At 47.1% G+C, this 24,097-nt stretch overlaps 1 protein-coding gene across 3 annotated transcripts in view; it reads right to left on the bottom strand.

Moving 5' to 3' along the window:
* The window catches only part of SFMBT2 (Scm like with four mbt domains 2), a 66,524-nt gene extending 42,904 nt beyond the window's left edge, over positions 1 to 23,620 (bottom strand). The window contains exons 1-4 of one of the 3 annotated variants that reach the window (XM_083700147.1): positions 23,449 to 23,620; positions 11,964 to 12,124; positions 9,785 to 9,879; positions 7,842 to 8,082 (exon numbers count right to left, since the gene is read on the bottom strand). In XM_083700147.1, coding sequence (XP_083556273.1) covers positions 7,842 to 8,082; positions 9,785 to 9,879; positions 11,964 to 12,069 — 442 coding nt within the window. In that variant the 5' untranslated portion in view covers positions 12,070 to 12,124; positions 23,449 to 23,620. Of the gene's footprint in view, positions 1 to 7,841; positions 8,083 to 9,784; positions 9,880 to 11,963; positions 12,211 to 23,390 lie in introns of those variants that run through there. The other 2 variants (XM_083700148.1, XM_083700149.1) reach the window with 2 other exon arrangements.
* Between the last annotated feature and the right edge of the window lie 477 nt (positions 23,621 to 24,097).

Genomic DNA, 24,097 nt, shown 5'->3' on the forward strand with positions numbered 1-24,097 from the left:
TTCTTGCGAGGAATCCTATTCGGAATAAGGGAATTTCCCTTTTAAAAAAGGGGAAAGTTGACAGCTATGCCCAGAACTAGACATGGAATGTGTGACTTATGGGACTGATAATATTGATGGTCTGACTCTGTATAAAGGTGACTTTCTATGCCCCTGAGACTCCCCCCCCCCCCAATAAAGGCCTGATCACAAGAAGACAAACTGTTATTTTCTCGACAGGTTATACTCTGCTCTTGTCCAGGTGTTGCTGGACTACAACTCCCATCATCCCTGACCATTGCTCATGCTGGCTGAGGCTCATGGGAGTTGGAGTCCAACAATGCCTGAAGATTCATGGCTTCTCCATCCCTCATTTAGGGCAACAAAAATATCCAATCACGTCCCTGCACTTGCACTCAGACCTCTGGGCCCTCTGGGCTACATGGGGGACAGGAATGGGGGCCTTCAACATTGGTCCTTCTGATTGGTAGACAGTATGGCCCTTCTGATTGGTAGACAGTATGAGGCCTCCAGATTGGCCAGGCATAATATATAAATATGCCGAATTTCTGCCCTGTTAACAGAGCAGTGCTTTATTCCAGACACTCTTTCGGTCTATCAGCGCCTCTGTGATTAAATTCACCTTATCCAGAACATGTGTATTGCTTATTACGTTTCTGCTTTTATAGCTTCGTGCAAATCTATTTAAACTAAGGGGGTTGTGGAAAATGCAAAGGTGACTGCTCTCATCCCTTGTAAAAGAAAAGAGAAAAAAATTAAATAATAACTAACTGTACAGTATTGCACAATGCTATCTTTGAATAGCGTCTCCGGAGGAATTAGCAATTTTATGGCCGTGGAAGTAAAGTGCTGCATTAGCTGGAAGGTTCACACAGATAAATGGGACCTTCTTTCCCCCTACAGACTTAAGTCTTGCTCTCCGCATTGCCTCCAAGCCTCGTCTAGTTAGGCTGCTTACTTCTGTGTATCAAAGGTCAATAGTTAAGTTCATTAGAGCAACATTTGCCACCGGGAAGGAATTTTCGTCAGGGCTTCGAACTTAGCCAAGCCTGATCTTGGCTGCTTGCGGCAGGAAGGAGAAGGAACATTACCTGCTAGCGGTAATAATAATAATAATAATAATAATAATAATAATAATAATATATTTATACCCCACCCATCTGGCTGGGCTTCCCCAGCCACTCCGGGCGGCTTCCAACAGAATATTAAAATACAGTAATGCATCAAACATCAAAAGCTTCCCTAAACAAGGCTGCCTTCAGATGTCTTCTAAAAGTCTGCTAGTTGTTGTTCTCTTTTGACGTCTGGTGGGAGGGCATTCCACAGGGCGGGTGCCACTACCAAGAAGGCCCTCTGCCTGGTTCCCTGTAACTTGTCTTTTCGCAGCGAGGGAACCGCCAGAAGGCCCTCGGCGCTGGACCTCAGTGTCCGGGCAGAACAATGGGGGTGGAGATGCTCCCTCAGGTATACTGGGCCGAGGCTGTTTAGGGCTTTAAAGGTCAACACCAACATTTTGAATTGTGCTCGGAAACGTACTGAGAGCCAGTGTAGGTCTTTCAAGACCCGTGTTATGTGGTCTCGGCAGCCACTCTCAGTCACCAGTCTAACTGCTGCATTCTGGATTAGTTGTAGTTTCTGGGTCATCTTCAAAGGTAGCCCCACATAGAGCACATTGCAGTAGTCCAAGCAAGAGATAACCAGAGCATGGGTATGAAATGGGTTGTGTAGGGGAGAGTAGTACCTCGGGGGGGGCATGTCTTGCCCCTTCTGGGGTCATTTGTCCACCTTTGGTCCCTACCTTGCACTTAGCTCTCACCTGTGGCTCCTAGAAGCTGTTAGCATGCAACTACAGCCACACCCCGGGAATGGCGTTGACTGGACGGCTAAACCAGCTGAGGGGAGCCGATGGGTCTCAAACCCTCGGTGAGTTCAGACCTTTGTCTGCATGTGAGGTCAGGCATCACGCTTGCAGATCCCTTTGTGCCACAGAGTTGATCTGCCAACAAGACTGGTGCCTGAAGCCAGCTCCTTAGGGATTGTGCCATCTCCCATTCTGTGGACAGGTTAAAGGACCCCTGGACGGTTAAGTCCAGTCAAAGGCGACTATGGGGTTGTGGCGCTCATCTCGCTTTCAGGCCAAGGGAGCCGGTGTTTGTCCACAGCCAGCTTTCTGGGTTATGTGGCCGGCAGGACTAAGCCGCTTCTGGCGCAACGGAACACTGAAGCCAGAGCAGCGCATGGAAACCCCGTTTACCTTCCCGCCGGAGCGGTACCTATTTATCTACTTGCGCTGGCGTGCTTTCGAACTGCTAGGTTGGCAGGAGCTGGGACACAGCAGTGGGAGCTCACCCCGTCGCAGGGATTCGAACCGCCGACCTTCCAATTGGCAAGCCCAAGAGGCTCAGTGGTTTAGAACCAAGCCAGCGTAGACATTGCTGAGACAGAAATGCAATCATGTTGGGAATGTGGGCTTGGGAGAGCACACGGCCAAAGATTTATTGGTGCTTCCAGGCCCTGAATAGTTACAAGTTAAGGTATTTGGGGGGTGATACCCCCTCCCTAGATATCTGATGTGGGTCCATCAGTCTTCAACTCCCTGTTGCCATGTCCTCTATACTTCCTTGAAGCTTGAGATTGTAAGCTGTTTGAGGCAGAGACCTTTATTTCCTTTCCTCATGCCGCAGAGTAGCATTTATTTACGTCTATTAAATAATCCCCTGTCTCCCCTCATATAATTGATATGTATGTTGCACCACGCAGGGCGATAGCACAATAAATCCTCTTCATCTCCCTTTGTTTCCTCCCAAAATGAACTTCCCAGCTGTCATAAAGGCGGTGTTGGCGAGTGGATATTTTCATATAGTGCAGGGTCATTTCATTAAAACGGTTTCACTGCCTCCCAGAGCGGCGGTTATTCATTCCGAGCCTCCCATAAATCTGAGCCTCCTTATTTTTTACGACAGGCACCGTCCATCTGTAGCCTGCCACGAGGATGCCGTTTCAAAAAATAAAGGAGGTTTTTCACGGGGAGGAGATCGACGCACACGGTGCTCCAAGGGACTGCCAAACGTGTTCATTAAGCGAGTTCAGGCCTGCGCCGGAAGCTGTCAAATACAGAGTCAGACCAATGGCCCCTCTAGCTCAGTAAAGTCTACCACACTTGCGGTGGGGAAAGGGTTGTTGCTTACTCACAGGAAGTGTCACATCAGTAGCCAATGGAGGGAACAGATCCTAAACCAAAATTGGTGGGCAAAGTTTGCAGCATGGTGAGGACGGCATTGTTGTTTAGTCGTGTCCAACTCTTTGTGACCCCCTGGACCAGAGCACGCCAGGCACTCCTGTCTTCCACTGCCTCCCGCAGTTTGGTCAAACTCATGCTGGTAGCTTCAAGAACACTGTCCAACCATCTTGTCCTCCATCATCCCCTTCTCCTTCTGCCCTCCATCTTTCCCAACATCAGGGTCTTTCCCAGGGAGTCTTCTCGTCTCATGAAGTGGCCAAAGTATTGGAGCCTCAGCTTCAGGATCTGTCCTTCCAGTGAGCACTCAGGGCTCATTTCCTTCAGAATGGAGGTTTGATCTTCTTGCAGTCCATGGGACTCTCAAGAGTCTCCTCCACAGTGTGGTGTAGTGGTTAAGAGCGGTAGTCTCGTAATCTGGGGAACCGGGTTCAATTCCCCGCTCCTCCACATGCAGCTGCTGGGTGACCTTGGGCCAGTGACACTTCTTTGAAGTCTCTCAGCCCCACTCACCTCACAGAGTGTTTGTTGTGGGGGAGAAAGGGAAAGGAGAATCTTAGCCGCTTTGAGACTCCGGAAGGGGAGTGAAAGGTGGGATATCAAATCCAAACTCTTCTTCTTCTTCTTCTCCAGCACCAGAATTCAAAAGCATCAATTCTTTGGCGATCAGCCTTCTTTATGGTCCAGCTCTCACTTCCATACATCACTACTGGGAAAACCATAGCTTTTACTATATGGACCTTTGTCGACAAGGTGATGTCTGCTTTTTAAGATGCTGTCTAGGTTTGTCATTGCTTTTCTCCCAAGAAGCAGGTGTCTTTTAATTTCATGGCTGCTGTCACCATCTGCAGTGATCATGGAGCCCTTTCTACCCTACCTAAAAAGGGCACCAGTCACCACTAGGTTCCCACCCAGAGAGTGCAGATTCTCCATCTCAGCTCTGCAATGACGGGGCAGGGACTTTTCAGTGGTGACACTGCTTTTTGGAATATTCCCTCCAGGAAGCTAGCTCAGCACAAACCCCAATATCTCTTGGGCACCAAGAACTTTTTATCCCCCCCCCATCATTATTTTGATTTATATGCTGCTCCCCCCCCAAATGTAAAAAAACTGTTGTTGTCTTTCAGTCAACATGATCTAATCAGTATCCTCAGCAGATTCAGCTCATCCCCACCCCACCCCAATTTTTTAGAAAACCAGCAACTGATCTCCAAAATCAGCAACTTAGCTTATGGAAAAACAATTAGAGAAACAAATTTTTCCAAGCTTTCCAACCAAAAAAATAAATGAAAATAAATCCATATTATTATTATTTAATCTGAAAGAGGAGAAGGGGGCGGAGAGTCCCCAACAAACTTTAAATACAGTACAGCATGCAGAAAGAATCCAATATCAAGCCTGACTGAAGAAGTTGATTAAATTAGTTCAATTTAAAAGCCTAAACAAACCCTGAAGGTGGCTCCTTTGTACACTGCTAAATCATTTACTACCCAAGAAGAACTGAACGGGCGCAAAATATTCATTCATTAAATCTTCCATAAATTTCCACTTGGTATTTGGCTGCAGCCACAATATTACTTAGAAGTCATTACACGCCGTTCATTTGGCACCTGCTGTTTGGATGAAGTCCGGGCATTTCACACCACTTCTTGCCTGCTTTGGTCGCAAATTATTTGGAAGTTGTTGCCAAGGGCAGTCAAATTTCTTTCGATGAAGCAGGGCTGGGGGGCCAGAGCTCAGCGACGGAGCGTCTGCCTTGCATGCAGAACGTCCCCAATTCAATCCCCGCCACCTCCAGGCAGGACTGGGAAAACCTCCCTGTCTGAAACCTTGGAGAGCCTCTGCCAGTCAGAGTTGCCAGTACTGAGGTAGATAGACCCATGGTCTTAACTGGTAGAAGGAAGTTTCCTATGTTCCTCTGATTGTTTACCAAGAAGCTCATAAGCTATGGCAAGCAAATGTACTGTACCACTGTACAGAGGAAAAACCTGCTTATTTTGCAGGTTAACAGCCTTCTTAAATTGTGACGCTCAGAACTGGACAGAGTATTCCAGGTGGGGCCTGACTGAGACAGAAGACAGTGGTACCTCGGGTTAAGTACTTAATTCATTCTGGAGGTCCGTTCTTAACCTGAAACTGTTCTTAACCTGAAGCACCACTTTAGCTAATGGGGGCCTCCTGCTGCCGCTGCGCCGCCGGAGCACGATTTCTGTTCTTATCCTGAAGCAAAGTTCTTAACCCGAGGTACTATTTCTGGGTTAGCGGAGTCTGTAACCTGAAGCGTATGAGACCTGGAGTGTCTGTAACCCAAGGTACCGCTGTAGAGTGGTCCACAGTGGCTGCCAGAGATTCTCCAGAGGGGGGGCGCGGTAGGAGGGCACATTCCCAGCCCTATTTGAAAATGCCAGGATTTGAACCTGGGACCTTTCTGCCTCCTCTGCAGCACCTGGGTTTGGGACTCCAACTCCCATCAACCCCAGCCAAAACACCTGATGGGAGTCCAAAAGATCTAGGCTGCAGGAGGCTATGATAGACGGTACTCCGACGGATCACAACGCATCACATCAACATAAACTAGGCACAATTCAGCATCTCCGTGAAGCCTCCAGCTGCAAACCAGTCATTACAGCACTCAATAAAAACTCTTCCCTTTTGACCCAAGCGGATCATGATTCACTTGCCTCTGCGAATCTCTTCTCCCCTCCTTGCCAAAAATGAATTACAAACCACACTGTAAAAGCAGAGTTGGGGAAGGGGGTGGAGGCTAATGCACACGCACACACATACTATCTCCATGTGAATTTCCTGGATTCACGGATAGCTCAATTTTCAAATTCGTCTTCTTTTTTTCAGTATGTCCATATGTGCTCGCATGAGATAAGGTTCAGGAAAGGAGGACAAATGTTGACCTGAGAGCTCATGCACAGGTGCTGGCAAAAGATTGCTACATGCACAGCTATTTATCTTTAAAATAAAAAAAAATTCCTTCCAGTAGCACCTTAAAGACCAACTAAGTCAGTTCTTGGTATGAGCTTTCGTGTGCATGCACACTTCTTCAGATACACTGAAACAGAAGTTTCCAGACCCTTCTTTATTCATTCATTCATTTTCCATCCCGTCTTTCCTCCCGAAGGAGGGCAGGGAGTCAAACACAACCATAATAAAACAGTTTTTAAAACATTGCCATTTTTTTTATTTTGGAGGGGGTAAACATTATTTGGCTGGAGAAACGGATCACAGAATTCGGCTAAGCTTAATTTTGAAGGACAACTGTGTTTTGGTTGACATATAGTTTCTGAAAGTGCAAAATTGATAGAGCCGCCGACTCTACTGGCTACCGATTAGTTTCCGGTCCAAGTCAAAGTGCTGGTTTTGACCTGTAAAGACTTAAATGGCTCAGGACCACAATACCTCAAGGACCGCCTCTTCTCATATGAACCTACCCGGACCCTGAGATCATCATTTGAGGCCCTTCTTTGTGTGCCTCCTCCTTGAAAGGTCTAGAGGGTGGCAACACGAGAACAGGGCCTTCTCTGCAGTGGCTCCCTGTCTGTGGAATGCTCTCCCCAGGGAAGTTCGCTGGCACCTTCATTATACACCTTTAGGCGCCAGGCAAAAATGTTCCTTTTTAACCAGGCCTTTGGTTGACGTATCAACACCCTAATCCCTTTAAAACGTGGCTCTTGGAGGGGTGTGCGTTATTGGGTTAGAGTTTTTATTTTGATTTTATGTATTGTGATCTTTTTTGTGAATCGCCCTGAGACCCCTGGATATAAAAGATAAAGGGACCCCTGACCATTAGGTCCAGTCACGGACGACTCTGGGGTTGTGGCGCTCATCTCGCTTTATTGGCCAAGGGAGCCGGCGTACAGCTTCCAGGTTATGTGGCCAGCATGACTAAGCCGCTTCTGGCAAACCAGAGCAGCGCACGGAAACGCTGTTTACCTTCCCGCCAGAGCGGTACCTATTTATCAACTTGCACTTTGACATGCTTTTGAACTGCTAGGTTGGCAGGAGCAGGGACTGAGCAACGGGAGCTCACCCCATCGCAGGGATTTGAACCGCCGACCTTCTGATCAGCAAGCCCTAGGTTCTGTACTTTAGACAACAGCGCCACCCCCGTCCCTCTGGGTATAGGGTGGTATATACAGTGGTACCTCGGGTTACATACGCTTCAGGTTACAGACTCCGCTAACCCAGAAATAGTGCTTCAGGTTAAGAGCTTTGCTTCAGGATAAGAACAGAAATCGTGCGGCGGCAGCAGGAGGCCCCATTAGCTAAAGTGGTGCTTCAGGTTAAGAACAGTTTCAGGTTAAGAATGGACCTCCAGAACGAATTAAGTACTTAACCTGAGGTACCACTGTACCTCTGAATATAAATTCAATAAATGAATGAATTAATCACATTTCTCCTCCACCCCTACAGCAATCCTGAGCTACGGCCCTTCTCCATTGAAGTCATTTTTGCGGTGGCAGTTCGTTTCAGCCAGATAGCTTGCCAATGATTAAAATTTGCAGGTAGAACAGAGGCACAACGCATCCCTAGAATACTAAGCAGAAGACCTTGGCCACCGTCGCCATATCAAGATGCCAGACTTACTCACCATTGGGAGGCATGAGAACTTTGTTGTTTTGGGTGCACCAACCCACAGGGTGGAGATCGGCCGTCATGACGTCGCACCAGAAATCAGCTCTGCGGTCGTCTTCGTAGCCGCAGTAACGCAGCAGCAAGAGCTGCCCGCATGTGGTGATGATGGTTGCCACCCAGTAGGTCTCTGGGTTGTGTTTGTTGGCCACCTCTAGCTTCATGCCGGGTTGGAAACTGCTCTGCAGGCTGACTTCCACCTTCCCCAAAAGAAGAAAGAAACAGGGTTACTTTGGCTTAAGGAACAAGAAGGAAACAAGATAAGATTCCTCTGGAACTCCAGCCGGTGCAGAATGCAGCGGCGAGGCTCCTTACGGGGTCCTTGCCGCAAGATCACGTTCATCCAGTGCTTTACCAACTGCACTGGCTCCCAGTGGAGTACAGGGTCAGGTTTAAGGTGCTGGTTTTGACCTTTAAAGCCCTATGCGGCCTAGGACCCATGTACCTACAGGACCACCTCTCCTGGTATGCCCCGCGGAGGACTTTAAGGTCCACAAATGACAACACTCTCGAGGACCCAAGTTACAAGGAGGTTAGATTGGTCTCAACTAGGGCCAGGGCCTTTTCAGTACTGGCCCCGACTTGGTGGAAAGCTCTGTCACAAGAGACTAGGGCCCTGCAGGACTTGATATCTTTCTGCAGGGCTTGCAAGACAGAGCTGGCCTTTGGTTTGGACTCAGTCTGACCCTTATGTCTTCCCTCCCCTTACAGTTTTGATTTATGGGCTACTTTTAAAATGAGGCTGCTTTTTAAATGGCATTTTAACCTGTATTTTAAATTGGTTTTTTGTTTTGTTTTGTTTCCTCTCCTATTGCGTTTCTATTGTAATTTTACTGGTGCTAGCCGCCCTGAGCCCGGCTCTAGCCGGGAAGGGCGGGGTATAAATAAAATTTATTATTTTTATTTAGAACAGCATTTACAAATGTGCAGGTCTAAATGTTTCTAGACCTAGTACTGTCTGACGCTGTTTTCCTTCCCGCTGCAGTGGTACATCTATTTATCCACTTGCACTGGCGTGCTTTTGAACTGCTAGGATGGCAGGAGCTGGGACAGAGCAACAGGAGCACACCCCGTCGCGGGGATTCGAACCGCCGACCTTCTGATCGGCAAGCCCAAGAAGCTCAGTGGTTTAGACGACAGCGCCATCTGCATCCTTTCTCACAGTGGTTAACCATAGGCCTGTGGGCTTCCCACAACCTGAGAGCAACAGCACTCTCAGGAGCACTGCCTCTGACACAGGTGCTAGAACACAGCCTTATCCTCTGTGAATTTGTCTAACACACTTGAAAGCCATTCGCACTGGTGGGCATCGCTATCTCTCATCGGAGCAGATTCCAGTGTCTAACTAGGCACCATGTTTTCAAGCAGTGTTCGAAATTAGCCAAGCGCCAGGCGCATTTTGCCCCTGGTTTTCGACCACCTGCGACCAAGAGAAGATGCCTGGGTGCCAGGATTGTGCCTGACATCTCCACCATCTGGGGATCATTGGATCTGGACTGTTTCCACACACTCGTATCCCACCCTGTAGAAATCTATCTGTTACATTTCATCTGCACAAACAGAATTTCTGGAGTTATGGGCAGTCACCACTAAGAAAAAGAGGGTGAAATAGGTTGATAGATATGCGGACAGTCCCTGGATCAAGTGACTTTTCTTCTTTAGGTTCTCAAAGTTCTCAACTGAGCTCTAGGTTGTCATCTGAACTTGCCAGAATCAATCCCAGTCATTTGAAAAGTAAGACTTTAAAGCTGTCTTTCCCCCAAAATGGCAACTAGACATTCTGTTTTGGCAACTGGTTTAAGGAGCCATTTGGCACCTAGCTGAGATATGAGTTTCTAACACTGTTTGAAAGGTTTCATCATTGGTAATGAGGACTAGAAACTCCAGGCAAAAAAGACCTACGTGCTTAAATGAAGTGTGAGGGGCAGCGCAAGATCCTGTCTCTTCCAAGTATTCATCCCAGTTGAAATCAACGTCTTCGGAATTTGAACTTTCATCTGCTTAATAAAAAACAAAAGCACATATGTTATGTGTTCAAGCCAGCAATGAGGTCTCGTGTTGAACAGGCTATGTGAGAAAATGAAGAATGAGTGAATAGGCTCATTAGAAGCAGATTTGAATTGTTTTAATTAGTTGCCTTTCAATCACTTGCTTCTCTAATACGTTTAGTGGCACAACTTCAGCTGTTTATCAGTTCCGGTACTTAGTCAACTCTGTCTACTCCACGAAAAGGCGGGCTTCTGTTAGGGTCGCCTTTTCTACATCATCAAAAAAAGAGGGAATGTATCGCCACAGGAAGAAAGGAGAAAGGCACGAAAGATCTGCATAAATTTTGTGTGTGCTAATGTACAGTGGTACCTCTGGATACGAACAGGATCCGTTCCGGAGCCCCATTCGCATCCTGAAGTAAACATAACATGTGCGTGGGTCGCGTTTCGCCACTTCTGCGCATGCGCGTGACATCATTTTGAGCGTCTGCGCATGTGCGAGCGGCGAAACCCAGAAGTAACGCGCTCCGTTACTTCCGGGTTGCCACAGAGCGCAACCCAAAAATACCTGAAGCTACTTCAACCCGAGGTATGACTGTACATGTATAGATTCAATTTTTAAAATAAAATAAAATAAATCTACAATTTAAATCAGCATAAGGGCATAAGAAGTGTCTGCTGGATCAGGCCAATGGCCCATCTAGTCCAGCATCCTGTTCTCACAAGGGCCAACCAGATGCCTGTGGGAAACCCGCAAGCATGATTCGAACACAAGACCCCCCCTACGGCTTCCAGTGACTGGTATTCAGAAGTGTGGAGGGAGAGCACACTGGCAGCCTGAGATGGTCCTCTCCTCCATGAATTTGTCTAACCCTCTTTTAAAGCCATCAATGCTGGTGACCAGGGATGCGGGTGGCGCTGTGGGTTAAACCACAGAGCCTAGGGCTTGCCGATCAGAAGTTCGGCTGATCGAATCCCCGTGACAGGGTGAGCTCCCGTTGCTCAGTCCCTGCTCCTGCCAACCTAGCAGTTCGAAAGCACGTCAAAGTGCAAGTAGATAAATAGATACCGCTCCGGCAGGAAGGTAAACGGCGTTTCTGTGCGCTGCTCTGGTTCTCCAGAAGCTGCTTAGTCATGCTGGCCACATGACCTGGAAGCTGTACGCCGGCTCCCTCGGCCAGTAAAGCGAGATGAGCGCCGCAACCCCAGAGTCGGTCACGACTGGACCTAAGGGTCAGGGGTCCCTTTACCTTTATGCTGGTGACCATCCTTGCAGCCAGTGGGAGGGAGTTCCATAGTTTAACAATGCACTGCGAGAAGTACTTTCAAAATGCGCTATGTCTCACCGGGAGGTTGGGGAAAGCAGTGACCATGTGGGCCTGCTGCCCAGGAGCTTAGCATTGATGAGCAACTTCACATACCCCACTTTCCTTAACATTTCGTGAGAACTAATAATAATAATAATAATAATTGCAAACTGATGCAGGGAAGCAAATTTAAAATTGGGAAATGGAGAGCAACCAAAATGGACAGATTTCTCCATCCCTGTGTATTAGCTGTATTTATTTATATCCCAGATCTCTTCCGATTGGTCAGGTCAGTGTGTTGCTGTTCTCCGCTAGTCTGCCACCAATCACAACATCCCTGTGAGGTAGGCTAGGCCAAAAGTTCGGGATTAGCTCAAGGTTGCCCGGCGAACTTCACAGCTGAGTAGGGACTTGAATCTAGCCACGCACGGATCCTTCCAACACTTGTTGGCTGGCTTTTTTCTGGCCTATGTACAACCAGTCAGGATAGTTGGCATTGGTGAAGATTTGACGTTTTCATCCCCCAAAAGTTTTTGATTTGAGTTTCTACTGAAATGTGGCTGCAATTTAATGTTGTACTTTAATCTTGTTTTTAAGTTGTATTTTAATCAATTGTTTTTATATCTGGTGTTAGCCGCCCCGGGCCTGGTCTTGGCTGGGGAGGGGAGGGTATAGATAAAAATTATTATTATTATTATTATTATTATTATTATTATTATTATTATTATTATCTTAACTGCTACAGTACACCGGCTCATAAAGCTTAGCCAAAAATAAAAAGCCCACCTGAATCAAACTGTTCAGCATCCCCGTTTGCTAGGTCTGTATTTTCATCCAAGGAGAGGCGCCGAGTCTCAGTCATGCTGAAGATCACAGACTCTCTTGTCTCCATTGCTCAGAGAAAGGATTCTCTGAGCCCTAATTCATCACCACGAAGCACAGCCTTCCTGTGAGGAGGAAGAAGACCTTTCAGTAATCAATCTACATTTCCCTCCCCCTGCTCTCTTTCACATCACCTGGCCCTGGGAGCAAAAGATTACCGTATTTTTTTCTCTATAAGACTCACTTTTCCCCTCCTAAAAAGTAAGGGGAAATGTGTGTGCATCTTACGGAGCGAATGCAGGCTGTGCAGCTATCCCAGAAGCCAGAACAGCAAGAGGGATTGCTGCTTTCACTGCGCAGCAATTCCTCTTGCTGTTCTGGCTTCTGAGATTCAGAATATTTTTTTCCTTGTTTTCCTCCTCTAAAAACTAGGTGCGTCTTATGGTCTGGTGCGTCTTATAGAGCGAAAAATACGGTATCTCCAGATATACTTGGAGCAAACCCACCATAATGAATGGTCCTAACTTAAGTCATCATGCCCATTAACCTCAATGAATCTACTCAGAGTACCACTAACATTGGCTTTAGTGACGAGATACCCTGAAGGCTTCTGAGTAATTTGTGGCAGAAGATGGTGAGGATGGAGGGACAGACCTTTCCCACTTAGAAACACGTTTTGACTTCGCAGATTCTTAGAATCATAGAATTGCAGAGTTGGAAGGGATCTAGTCCAGCCCCGTTTGATCAAGTGTCCGGTACTAGTCACGTGATCCAGGGCCCAGAAATTTTGGCCAGCCTTGGCCAAACATTTGGGGTTGCCAGGTCCCTTACCGCCACCTGACAGGTGAGTTTTGTTCCTAACTTTGTACCATTTCTCTAAAATTGAAACAACATCTCCCTCCACAAAAAAATGCTTCGTGTGGGGGGCAGAGAAATAAGCTATGGAAATTGCTGCCACTAATGGCAATCCCCGCCCGCAAAAAACTGATGGGAGAATTTCTCCTCCCCTGAAGAAATTCAGTGGGGCAGCCCTTCTTGATTTCTCAGTCGACAAATAAATGTGGAGACACAGAATTCCCAGAGGCTGCTTGCACAGAAGTCTATCGTTCATAAGACGTTGCAGCTGTGGTATGATGGCCATGGGTGCACGACAAACTTGTCTCCTGCCCTCTTCCAACACTCCTAGACAGCCATCATCTCATGCAGGGGTCCCAATTGCCAGATTCACCAGCTTGGGGGTCCCTCCTGCTTCCAGCTATAGGTTCAAGCCCCAGCCCCCCTCTGAAATTTGGAACCTCCTCTGACGCGAGGTTTCTATGACTCTTGTTGTCAAAGGTTATACGATGGTACCTCTGGTTGCAAACGGGATCCGTTCCGGAGGCCCGTTTGCAACATGAGCAGAACGCAACCTGCGCCTGCGTGTGCCGCGATTCGCCGCTTCTGCGCATGACGTCATTTTGTGCGTCTGCGCATGCGCCGAAACCCGGAAGTAACCCGTTCTGGTGCTTCCAAGTCGCAGCGGGAAGCAACCTGAAAACGCTCAACCTGTTATACATTTATAAAGAAACCAGAAGCATTTTTACTAGGCATTGTTGGGCGTGATATAAATAGAAATGAATGTAAGCTCTTTTTATATGCAATAACAGCAGCGAGAATATTATTGGCCCAAAAATGGAAGCAAGAAGAATTACCGACGATTGAAGAATGGAGGATGAAGTTAATGGACTATGCAGAACTAGATAAACTAACAGGAAGGATTCAAAACCGGCGGGACCAGAAATTCACAAAAGACTGGAGTAAATTTACGGACTATCTGAAAAGTATTTGTGAAGATCAGACGACGTTTGTAGGTTTGCAAGAAGTTTTGTGAGGAGTATTATGGGAAGTATTGAAAATGTATAAGGGGAAGGATGATTTGATAAGAGATGTAAAGACAATATAAAGTTAAGAATTGCATAAGAAGTGGTTAAAACGGTGGATCATCAGAGGTGCTGATGGAAGTCTAAAAAGATTGTATAAGTGATAGGTTTTGTGGTACATTTTATAATTTATATGTTAAAATCAATAAAAAAATTATATATATATATATATATATATATATATATATATATATACAGAAAACGCTCAACCTGAAGCAAACGTAACATGAGGTATGACTGTATAATATTTCGAAACGGCACTAATATAAACGTCAAGTTACAAAACACGCTGAAAACGGCATAAGACTCTGCATTATCACGGGACTTGAACCCACGGCTTCAAGTTACAAGAAAGGAGATTGAGAACCAAACATCAAGAAGATGCTCTTTCTGACAGTAAGAGCTGTTCAACAGGGGAACAGTCCTCCTCATGAGCTGATGGGCTTTCCTTCCCTGGAGGTTTTGAAGCAGAGGTTGAATGGCCATCTGTAAATGCAGTTTGGGCAAATTTCTGAGCCGAGAATAGTACTGCAAGATGGTGGTGGTAGTGGTGATTTCTAGACTGCCCTTCATAAGAGAATCACAGGGTGGTTTACAATATAGAACCACAAAAATGCATAACATAGTAATAAAACATTTACAAAGCCACTCTTGCTTTGTTGGTGTGTCCTGAGATTTCCATTTAGGTGAGTATATAGAATTGGCAAAATTAACTTCAATTATAAGATATCAATCAAATCAAAAGTTAAGAATGGAGGGGAAGTATTTCGAAGATTACATGTCAAAATATTGTTCTGAAAATGACATGCTAATGGGCTTAGAATAAAAAAATGTAAGCAATAACTAAACCAATAAAGAAAGAAGGAAAAAATCAGAATGTAACAAAAATAATTTATTATACAATGCAAGGAAAAAAGGTAGAAAGAAATATAAAGAAGTCGAATTGCTGTGGAGGGAAGTGGAGGGTGGTGGGTTTTATAATTAAGTGCATAATTAAGTAGATGTTGTAATTTAGATATTATATTTTATGTGATGTAATCATTGGGAATTTTGGTTATTATGTATATATGTTAAGTTTCAATAAAGATTTTGGGGCAAAAAAACATAGTAATAAAACAAAAACATTAACACACACATGCACCCCACACATTTTAAAAGGCCACGGATTATTTAATTAGCCAACGGCCCAAGAGAAAAGAAACGTTTTTTGAGAGCAATGAAGGATCCATAAATAAAAATCATGTTCTGCTATGTGTTTCAGTCCAGGAGATACAAATTAATTTGGATAAAAAGACCGGCCAAACGAAACACAGTTGGCGGAGCACGAGATTCTTTCTCTCGGGGTTGTGGGTTCAAGTCCTGCATTGGGCAGAAAGATTCCTGCATTGCAGGGGGTTGGACTAGACGACCCTCATGGTCCCTTCCAGCTCTAGGATTCTATGATTCCAATGCATTTGCTGTTCTAATACATGCCAAAGAAAACCTATTTTTCCATGAATTCATTGAGCTGAATTACTTGCACTCTCCCAGAGCAGGTTTAATGATCAGAGTTTTTAAAGCAATGTATATGCAGCCAAGGATGTAGCAGATTTTCTGCGTTGGCTAGGTGTCTTTTTGGTCCATTTCAAAGCTTAGGATTCTATAAACCCCAATAAACCATAGCTGACGTCTGTTAACCGCTAGCTATTTTGGCTCCAGTTTAAAAAAGCACTCCTTCTACCTGCGAAATGAAGTTTGGACTGTAGCACACATTATGAAGGCCGTCACTCAGGTTTTAAGGAGTCTTTAATCAAGCGTATGAATTTTGTTTGATTCATTGAGGGATTCAATTTGCATACATTTGCATGCAGGTGAAAACAATGGTTTCAAAGCAAGGAGCACAGTTGCTTTTTAAATGATGCTTTTTAAATGACTTATGGAAAGTGATCCCTTAGAATGGGAGACAAGCTATCTTAACTATCTCTCTGGAAATGGAGAAGAGGCAGATGAATTTCAAGAAATCTGAAAAGGGTGTGTATAGGATTGTAAAAAGCAAAGGAGAACTGAATTCACCTCTGCTTACAGTTGCACATGGCACAAAAAACTTCCAGTTTGTCATTAAGGGTGTGCGTGTGAGAGAGAGAAATCTACACGAGATTTCCCCTTCAAGAAATACACAGACATACCCGAATTTTTCGCTCTATAAGACGCAGCAGACCACAAGACGCAACTAGTTTTTCGATGAGGAAAACAAGAAAAAAATTTTCTGAATTTCATAAGCCAGAACAGCAAGAGGGATTCGCTGCGCAGTGAAAGCAGCAATCCCTCTTGCTGTTCTGGCTTCTGGGATAGCTGCGCAGCCTGCATTCGCTCCCTAAGACGCACACACATTTCCCCTTACTTTTTAGGAGGGAAAAAGTGAGTCTTATGGAGCAAAAAATACGGTAATTTGTTTCCAAGCACAATTCTAAGTACTCAGCTTGAAAAGCCCTTCTACGGCTTGGGAACAGGGTACCTGAGGGAGCTTATGTTATTTTGTGTCATTTTAACACATTTTATTAATTTCTTTCCAAGTTGATTTCAAAAATTACAGGAAAATAAAATAAACAATAGTACCGTTCATTATAAAGAAACATTCGTGCTTATGTGAAAACTAAAATAAAGAAAAGAATGGGCTGTTCCTCCATAGGTGTAAAAAAAAGGCAGAGATGCCTATTTTAAAATGGGGACCTTCTAAAAATGTATAATCAGATGAAAGGACGCCCATAATTAACCATGTTTATGGTACACAAAACCAATTAATAGATTAAGCATTGCAGCATATTACAAAATATTGTGCCAGTTCGGGGGGAAATGAGTTCCTTTTCCTCTCTCTCTCCCACCTTCCACTTTCTTAAGAACCGACTGAAAGAACTTGGAGGAATCCTTTTCCACCCCTAACATTCCTGCGCTGTCCTTTTCTAGTTTTTAATTTAATATCGGCAAGCATTTGAAGTGGCGAACTGAAAACTCATGTGCTTTTAACAAAAAATAAAAGAAGGCATAGGGTGGTTTGGAAATTTTAGACTTTGGACTTACGGATGGGCTTATGGGGGGACGAGAACACTTTAGACATTAATAAGGGTTATTTGAACATGCGGTTAAGCCAGCCCTGTGTTGCGGAGGGCTTCTGGCCAGTCTGCTGAGCCCCAGACTTCTGCGCTATACCCCCACCCTGATGACGCCACAGAAAGGAATCATAGGATCATAGAAATTTACAGTAGGAAGGGCAAACAAGGGTCATCTACTCCAACTCCCTGCAATGCCCAGGGTAGGACTCGAACCCACAACTCTGAGATTAAGAGTCTCATGCTCTACCGACAGAGCTCTCCATCCTTACCCAGCAGAATCCTCAGAGATCCCTACAGAGGTTATGTTCAGCCCAAAGAACCAAAAATATATTCTACACCCATGTGACCTGTCCTCTCTGGAATCAGCAGGAACTCCGGGGTAGAAAGAGGTAGGTAGCCATGTTGGTTTGCCGTAGTCAAAACAAAATTTAAAAAATCCTTCCAGTGGTACCTTGGAGACCAACTAACTTTGTTATTGGTATGAGCTTTCATGTGCATGCACACTTCTTCAGATACCATGCACACGAAAGCTCATACCAATAACAAACTTAGTTGGTGTCTAAGTTGCCACTGGAAGGAATTTTTTTATTTTGTTTCGACCAGGGTAGAAAGTCCCTTTTCACAGATACAATTCCCACACGCCTTCCCAAATAGCTTTTTTCTGCAATGACTTGGAGCTATTTACTTAATTAGCCGCACATCCGGACCAAGTTTGCTTTGAAAGCCTTTGAAAATTGGATTGCCCTTTCTTGGCACTCCAATAGAAACCGTATTCTCTCCTCTGTCCTCCTTTGGCTATGCCGAGATTCGAACACAGAACCTCGGGGTGAGATGCACGAGGCTTCGTGGTCTTGGAAAGACTTGCCCACACAGGTGGGTGCCAGCCTGACTCCTCCACCCAACTTTCACAGATTCTCTTTTGTCAACATGATCCTTTCTGGGATGAATTTCCCCTCCAGGCTCCCCTTCCAGCTACCACCCTCACACAAGGCTGCTGTGATGAGTCAACTACATAAATTTAAAGGCGCTGTGAGGCCAAAGGACCCACCAACAGAAGAGGCTGCCCACTGTGTCTCTGCAATGAGTTACCGTTCTGAACTCGCTTGCTTCCGAAAACCAGCTGCTTTGAGAGGTGGGCGGATTCTGCTACCTTTTACTGTATTAGGTGTGACTCTGTCACGCTGGGTGCTGAGACACAGCCAGATCTACTTCCCTCCCGGAGGAGTCTGCCCAACACATCTCTGCATGAGTTGCTGCTCCAGCCTTTCCTCCTTACAACAGAGGCCTCTGGTATGTCTGCATTTGAGGCTATTGAATCACTCACCCCAGAGATTCATGTAAAATCCCTAGTGATGAGGGTTCATAGAATGGTAGAGTCGGAAGGGACTTCCAGGGGTCATCTAGTCTAACCCCATGCAATGCAGGAATCTCAACATGCCGTCCCATGGGTGTAGCCAGGATTTATGTTGGGCGGGGGGGGGGGGCAAGGACACTCACCTGTCCTGTTCCAGAACCGAGCTACTTGCGTTGCTAGAATATGCACCCAAGTGACCACAGGGAGCATTTCAATTTCAATTATTCTGATTAGTTCTATTTTTTTTAGTTGTTGTTGTTTAGTCGTTTAGTCGTGTCCGACTCTTCGTGACCCATGGACCAGAGCACGCCAGGCACTCCTGTCTTCCACTGCCTCCCGCAGTTTGGTCAAACTCATGCTGGTAGCTTCGAGAACACTGTCCAACCATCTCGTCCTCTGTCGTCCCCTTCTCCTTGTGTCCTCCATCTTTCCCAACATCAGGGTCTTTTCCAGGGAGTCTTCTCTTCTCATGAGGTGGCCAAAGTATTGGAGCCTCAGCTTCAGGATCTGTCCTTCCAATGAGCACTCAGGGCTGATTTCCTTCAGAATGGAGAGGATGGATCTTCTAGCAGTCCATGGGACTCTCAAGAGTCTCCTCCAGCACCATAATTCAAAAGCATCCATTCTTCGGCAATCAGCCTTCTTTATGGTCCAGCTTTCACTTCCATACATAGTTAAGTATTTTTTATTATTTACTCGATCTGCTCCCCCCTAGACCCATGCGCAGTTCCCCATCCAATCTGAAACCACATCAGACCCTGCTTAGCTTTACAAAGGTGCTAGCAGTTTTATTGCTGCACCACTCGGACGGAGTGCGGTGGAGGGTTGAGAATCTCAACATGTTCAAGACATAGAAGGCGAACATTTTTGCAAACAAGGTTGATGCCTTAAGCCCAGTTTTAAGTTTGAAGAGGCTGTGAAAGGGTAGCGGCTATCCAAGTCCTGGGAAACAACTGGCTAAGGAGGATTTTTTTAAAAAGGGGGGGAAAGTTGCACATTTGGTGCAGATGTGGTGTGCCTCCAACAGCAGATGGTTGCAAAGGGTGACCTCTGCCGGGGCTTGCAATCCTATCCCGCAGGCGGCAGATCCACTTACACAGAAAAGGCTCCCCTGCCTTGTTGCTGATGGGAATTTGCAAAAGAAGGAAACACAGAAAGTTCTTCCAAAACAAAAAAACGTTCCAGCAACACGACTGAAAATCGACTCCCCCTTAGCCTCACTGTTGGCTGGTGATCAATCTGCGAGATTATCTATATATATAATGTCCTAGTGCACGAGTCACCCCCTCCTCCAACTTTTTAATTTTATTTTTGCAAAGTGACTCAAAACACGACTTTGGGAAAACTTCCCAACCCTCGTTCTCTAGCAAACAGCGAGAAATTCCGCCCTGCTTTTAAAGCAGACTGCCGCCCACCAGCGCCTTTAGAATTACTCTTTTTAGAAATCCACTTTCTTTTTTACCACGCAGAGAAGGCGGGGCTCTCTTGCGAGGCGCTCCTTGCGCCGATCCAGAGAGGGAGGCGCTCCCGCAGCGCCGCGCAACTTTAGCCGCGCGGCGGTTTTCCTTTTTCCTCCTCGCCCGTCTCTCCTCCCAGCGCAGACATGCTTCCTCGGAAACAAGTCTCAGTTCAATGGGGTCTACCCGCGAGTAAGAGAGTGCATAGGATCGGATTGCGGAGTTGTTGGTTTTTTTTTAAGTAGTTTCATTCTTTTTACGTGCTCAACAAACATTTACGCATGCAAGCTTTCTTTGCGTAAGGTAACTCGGGAATAAAGGCCACTCAACGCAATGGGCTTGCTTCTAAGGACTTTCACACAGCATTGCGCGCTTTGCTTCGGAGTCAGCCCCGCAAATCCTCGATACCGAGCTAACATGCGTAGTAGGATCGGGCGCAGTTAAAAAGCAGGGAAACGCGCGTAGCGTTGCAACCCTGCTCAGAGTAACCCAACCACAAGGCTACGATGCGCGCGCGCGCGCACACACACACACCGCTTGGGGGCAACGCAGGATGCAATCCTGCAAACATACCCGGGAGCAAGCCTTTGCAAGCGCAGAGAGGTTGTTTTTTTTTTACTTCTGAGTAGTCCACCGCAAAGGATTGGCAAAAGAGGCTCGACCTTCCAGAAAACGTGGCTCGGCTGCCCATCATAACCGCATGCGTGTTTTTTTTTTGGAGAGCAAAATTTGGGCCAGAGGGCACCTGCTTTCCACGCAGGAGGCTGCATCCCCGATATTTCCAGGTAATAGCTGGGAATATGACAGCTCGGAGCCCGATGGAGAGATAATGCTCAGTCCGGATTGGCTTAGTCCAAGGCAGTTTCCCATCTTCCAATTTGGAAAGGACTTGTAATAGTTGGTACCCATTGGAACTGATAAGGCAGAAGGCAGGGAGCCCAACAGCAGGGGGCGCCAGAGCCAATGAGACGCTGAGCCCACTCGCGCTAATTTTGTCTTCTTCCCTGCGGAGTTCTGCTCTATCATCATCTATCTTGTTTATTTAGGAGCTCAATATGGGGCACATGGTCCTCCCTCCTCACAACCGCCCTGTGAGGTAGGTCTGGCTGGGAGATGGGTGACTGGCCCAAGGTCACCCAAGAAGCTAAATGGCTGAGTCTCCCAAGTCCCAGTCCAGTGCTCAAACCATTAGGACACACTGCCTCTCAGCGCAAAACTGAGACAAAGGAGGAGGGCGCTGGTTGTAAGCAAGAAGGGAGGCGGGGGTAGACTGAGGTCGGTGGGGCAGCGCCTCCATAGCTTTATGGGCGCAGTCTCCGGCATCCCAATGTCTCTGCCAGTCAGAGTAGACAGTGCTGGCTCCAATGGTCAGACTTGGTTAAAAAGCAACTTCCAAGGTCCCTCGAGTCCAGACGCTTTTTGCATCTTGACGCTGGGATCAGACTTAGCAAGCAAAGGCTTTCTCCAGAACCCGGAGGCACATATTCATAAAAAGCGCACAGCCTGCTGTTTTTCCGCAAGAGTAAGAGACCGACCAGTCCGTCGGTCTTGGCTGATCTCCCCCAAAAAATTCGGATCCAAAGTCCACACCATCCCCGCCCGCTTCGCTCCCTGCGTCCTCACCCAGACTTTGGTCTCTGTCGATCGTTAACGCGCTTTCCCGCAGGACCCTCAATTGGGTAGGATCCTGCCAGCTCTACCTGCGCAGCCCACGTCTACTTAGAATCCAATGGTTGTAACGTTGGAAGGGATCCTCCAAGGATCATCTTTACTTGGAAGTAAATCCCAACTTCTGCGGGGTTTCACCGCTGCAGCCGCTGCCGGTCAGTGCCCATACTACTGAGATAGTTGGACGCAACAGGCACTGACCGGCAGCGACTCTCCAAGATTTCAATGGCAGGCACTGAACCGTCTGCATGCCAAACAGATGTTGCGCAGTTGTGAGCTACAGCCCGCAAGGATCCCTGGCCAACAAACGAGCCCGAAACCAAAAGCAGATGCAGAACTGTACTCAGTCCAAACTTGCGATCATTTACTCCGGAACAAGCGCCGTAGGATACAATGGGGGGGTGCGCTTCTGAGGCAGCCAGGATCGGGCCGCCTGCCTAGTTGCAGCCACACTTGCCTGCAGTTGGATCTGGTGTAGCTTACTCCGAAGTAAACCCTACTGCGCCAGGCGGGACCGAGGGTGCAATCCATAGTTTTGAGTGCGCATGTATAGGATTGCGTTGCGCTGCACGGCTCTAACCGCTGCCGCCACCCCCAAGCAGATCGCGACAAAATCAGCAGGTTAGAGAACTCGGGCTGCCGGATCCTAAACATGCTTACTGAGGAGCCCCAGTGATTTCCGCAGGATTTACGCCCAAGTAATGTGCCTACATAGGATGGCGTAGATTACACTGGAACACACACATTTCTCCGCCTTCCTCTACTCCACTTTGGGGGGGGGGGTGTTTATTTTCAGTTTGTAGAGAAGCCTGAAACCCGCCATGTTGAAACTGACAAACCTCTTTAAATACCCATTTATACCGCAGTTACATAAAGGGAACTAAATCAATGAGGGGGGGAGGGGCCGGGAATTAGTTTGGGGCGATTTTATACACATATCTAATCATCTGTATTCCATTGATCCGTCTCAGTTTCCCGTCCCTCCCTCCCCCGCTCCATGAAACTGACTCAAAAATTGTATTTTTTTCTTTTTTTCTTTCTTTCAGTAAATTCTAAGCCGAGATCACATTAGATTTTTTTTTTATGAGATAAGCATGTCCCCAAAAAAAGGTAGGGGGGGCAGTCTTCGGTTAATCTGGCGCGTTTCCAAATAGGAACTGGAGTAGCCACGCGATGACATTAAACACGAGCCGCGCATTCCGCTCATCTCTACTCGCTAGGGCACAGATCCAAAAACGTGCCTTGCAAAAGGAAAAAGAATACCTCAACACAGAGAAAAAATGCGCGCCCGCGCACGCACACACACATACAACCAACAGCCGACCCGATGCATCTTTACGCAGAAGTAGGTCCAATTGCACGCAATGGATCGGACCACCCTAGAAAAAAAGCGTGCATATTGGATCGCAACACCTCCCCCAAGAAATGCAACCCAGAGTGATGTCACCCACAATCAAACGCGGGTTTAGGCGCGCCTAGAACTCCATGCATAGGATCGGGCGCACAACAATACGTAGGAGAACCCTGAACTTGGAAGGGCTGATTTCCGAGTTAACATGCATAGGATAGCACGGCCCGCCTGGAACCTCAGGCAGGAGGAAAGACGAGAGAGGCACTTTTACTACTTCCGAGTAAACGTGCACAGGATCGGGCTGCGCATTCGAAGCGGGGACGACGGACTTCTAGCAGAACGGCGAGATTAAAACACATCAAAAAAAAATCACTTTGCAATAACTTGCTTTTTAGGGGGGTCCTTGTCAGCTTTTTCTGCGCAAAGCTAATAAACCAAAAAAATCGGGGGGGGGAGGAAGAGAGAGAAGCCGCCCCCCCAAAAAAACCCCACCGCGATCGGTCCATCCTCCGTAAGAAAAAAGGGGGGAGAGAGAAAGGGGGGAAAACCCCACCTTCCGTTAGATGCAGCCCGGGTAGGTCCGCGCGCCGCTGCGCGGGGCCGCGTCTTACCTGCGCGAAGTTTCCCTCCCCCGCGATCCCTCCCCCGCGTCGAAGGGGCGCAGCCCCCGCCGCGCCAGCCGCCCGCCAGCGCGATCCGCGCCCGCCTCGCTCGCCGCCGCCGCCGCCGCCGCTCCACACTCCTTCCAATATGGCATCCGCTCAATGCGCATGCCTCGCACTCGCTTGTACTTGGCGTGTGTGCGCCTATGTGTGTGTGAGCGTGTGCCAGGGTGCGCGCCGGCTCCTTCGCTGACCTTTTTTTTTTTATCCCCGGCACAGTTGCCCAACACGCGCGCGCATCCTGCGCCCACAGCGTCTCCAGTCCCCGTCGTGCAAATCCCCCCCGTGGAGTGGCAGAGATGGGTCTTACTCCCGAGTAACCGTGACAGCTTTGCACGCCCGAAGGACGCGCGCTTCGGTTCCCGGTCAGGGATGAAGCATAGTTGTCAACTTACAGATTTGAAAATAAGGGACCAGCAGCCTCGAAAATAAGGGATCAGCAACCAAAATAAGGGATTTTGCTTAGTTTATACAGAAATCCGGCACTGATGGAGCCATGGTGCTTTGGCTGCCACTGACTGTGTTTTGCGGGGGGTTGGACTAGATGATCCTAAGGGTCTACAACTCCAACCAAAGAAAAGTGGCAGACAAAACTGAT

This window comes from Podarcis gaigeae (genome assembly GCF_964106915.1).
Source record: "Podarcis gaigeae genome assembly, chromosome: 10".
NCBI classification, from domain to species: domain Eukaryota; kingdom Metazoa; phylum Chordata; class Lepidosauria; order Squamata; family Lacertidae; genus Podarcis; species Podarcis gaigeae.